This window comes from Exophiala oligosperma, assembly GCF_000835515.1.
Source record: "Exophiala oligosperma strain CBS 72588 unplaced genomic scaffold supercont1.18, whole genome shotgun sequence".
Taxonomy (NCBI): domain Eukaryota; kingdom Fungi; phylum Ascomycota; class Eurotiomycetes; order Chaetothyriales; family Herpotrichiellaceae; genus Exophiala; species Exophiala oligosperma.
The window spans coordinates 140,071-140,879 of NW_015622835.1; the positions used below are offsets into that span (position 1 = coordinate 140,071).

At 46.5% G+C, this 809-nt stretch overlaps 1 protein-coding gene across 1 annotated transcript; it reads left to right on the plus strand.

Moving 5' to 3' along the window:
* Nucleotides 1-28: 28 nt before the first annotated feature.
* Nucleotides 29-314, plus strand: PV06_11042 (uncharacterized protein; the record flags this gene model as incomplete). Its single annotated transcript, XM_016412649.1, has 2 exons — nucleotides 29-244; nucleotides 297-314. The coding sequence occupies 2 exons, from the start codon at nucleotides 29-31 to the stop codon at nucleotides 312-314; spliced, it is 234 nt and encodes a 77-aa protein (XP_016256962.1).
* Between the last annotated feature and the right edge of the window lie 495 nt (nucleotides 315-809).

Here is an 809-nt window from a genome sequence, read left to right on the forward strand (position 1 = left end):
AAACCTAGAGCCTGTTGTTGTGACTTTAATGATAACGGACACCGCCGGCAATCCTATCTTGACCACTCTAACAACGACCATTACGTCGGTCGAGCCGGTGGTTACCTCTCAAGAAACAGCATCAGAAATTTTCACTACGGACCCGACCACCACGAGCATGATCACTATCAGTTCAGAAACCATACTTAGAGCCTCCGAGACGACGGACGCTGCTGGTCAACTTTCGCTGACCACACTCACCACAGTAATTGCAGTAACTGCCCTGGATTGATCGTGATCTGACGGTATTATTGAAGGCTATCATCTGTCATTAGCGTAACATACAGCGCGGAACGACGAACATTCACAAATTTGAAGGCAACTCGGATGGTGGGGTGGGCGGCGCTGCTCTGGGGTATATAGCTGCTGAACGGGTACGAACTCCTTGCGTTCGGCATACATAAAGCCTCTTGCTGGTAGCTATGCAGCAAATGTTAGCTATAAACAGTATCGCTTCGATAGACGACACAGCCAAAAGAAGAGGACAGAGTAGAGTTCATTTGCAACTTGGATTTTTTACTACAGTACACCACACTTCGCAAAGATAAAGTAAGCGAGAGAAACTGCATAATGAAGACAAGATTTAATTTTGTATAGGCTTGAAATGTGTTAGTAGATCAGCTTTAACTGGCTTTTTCGGCATTGTCGCCGGGCGTAGACAGCAGACTTGGAATTACGGTCGATCCCTCTCAGGTACGACTCAAAACAAGCGACGACGACCCTTATACATGGGAAAAAACCGAAGCAATAGGGCACCTCTTTGCAAAGAA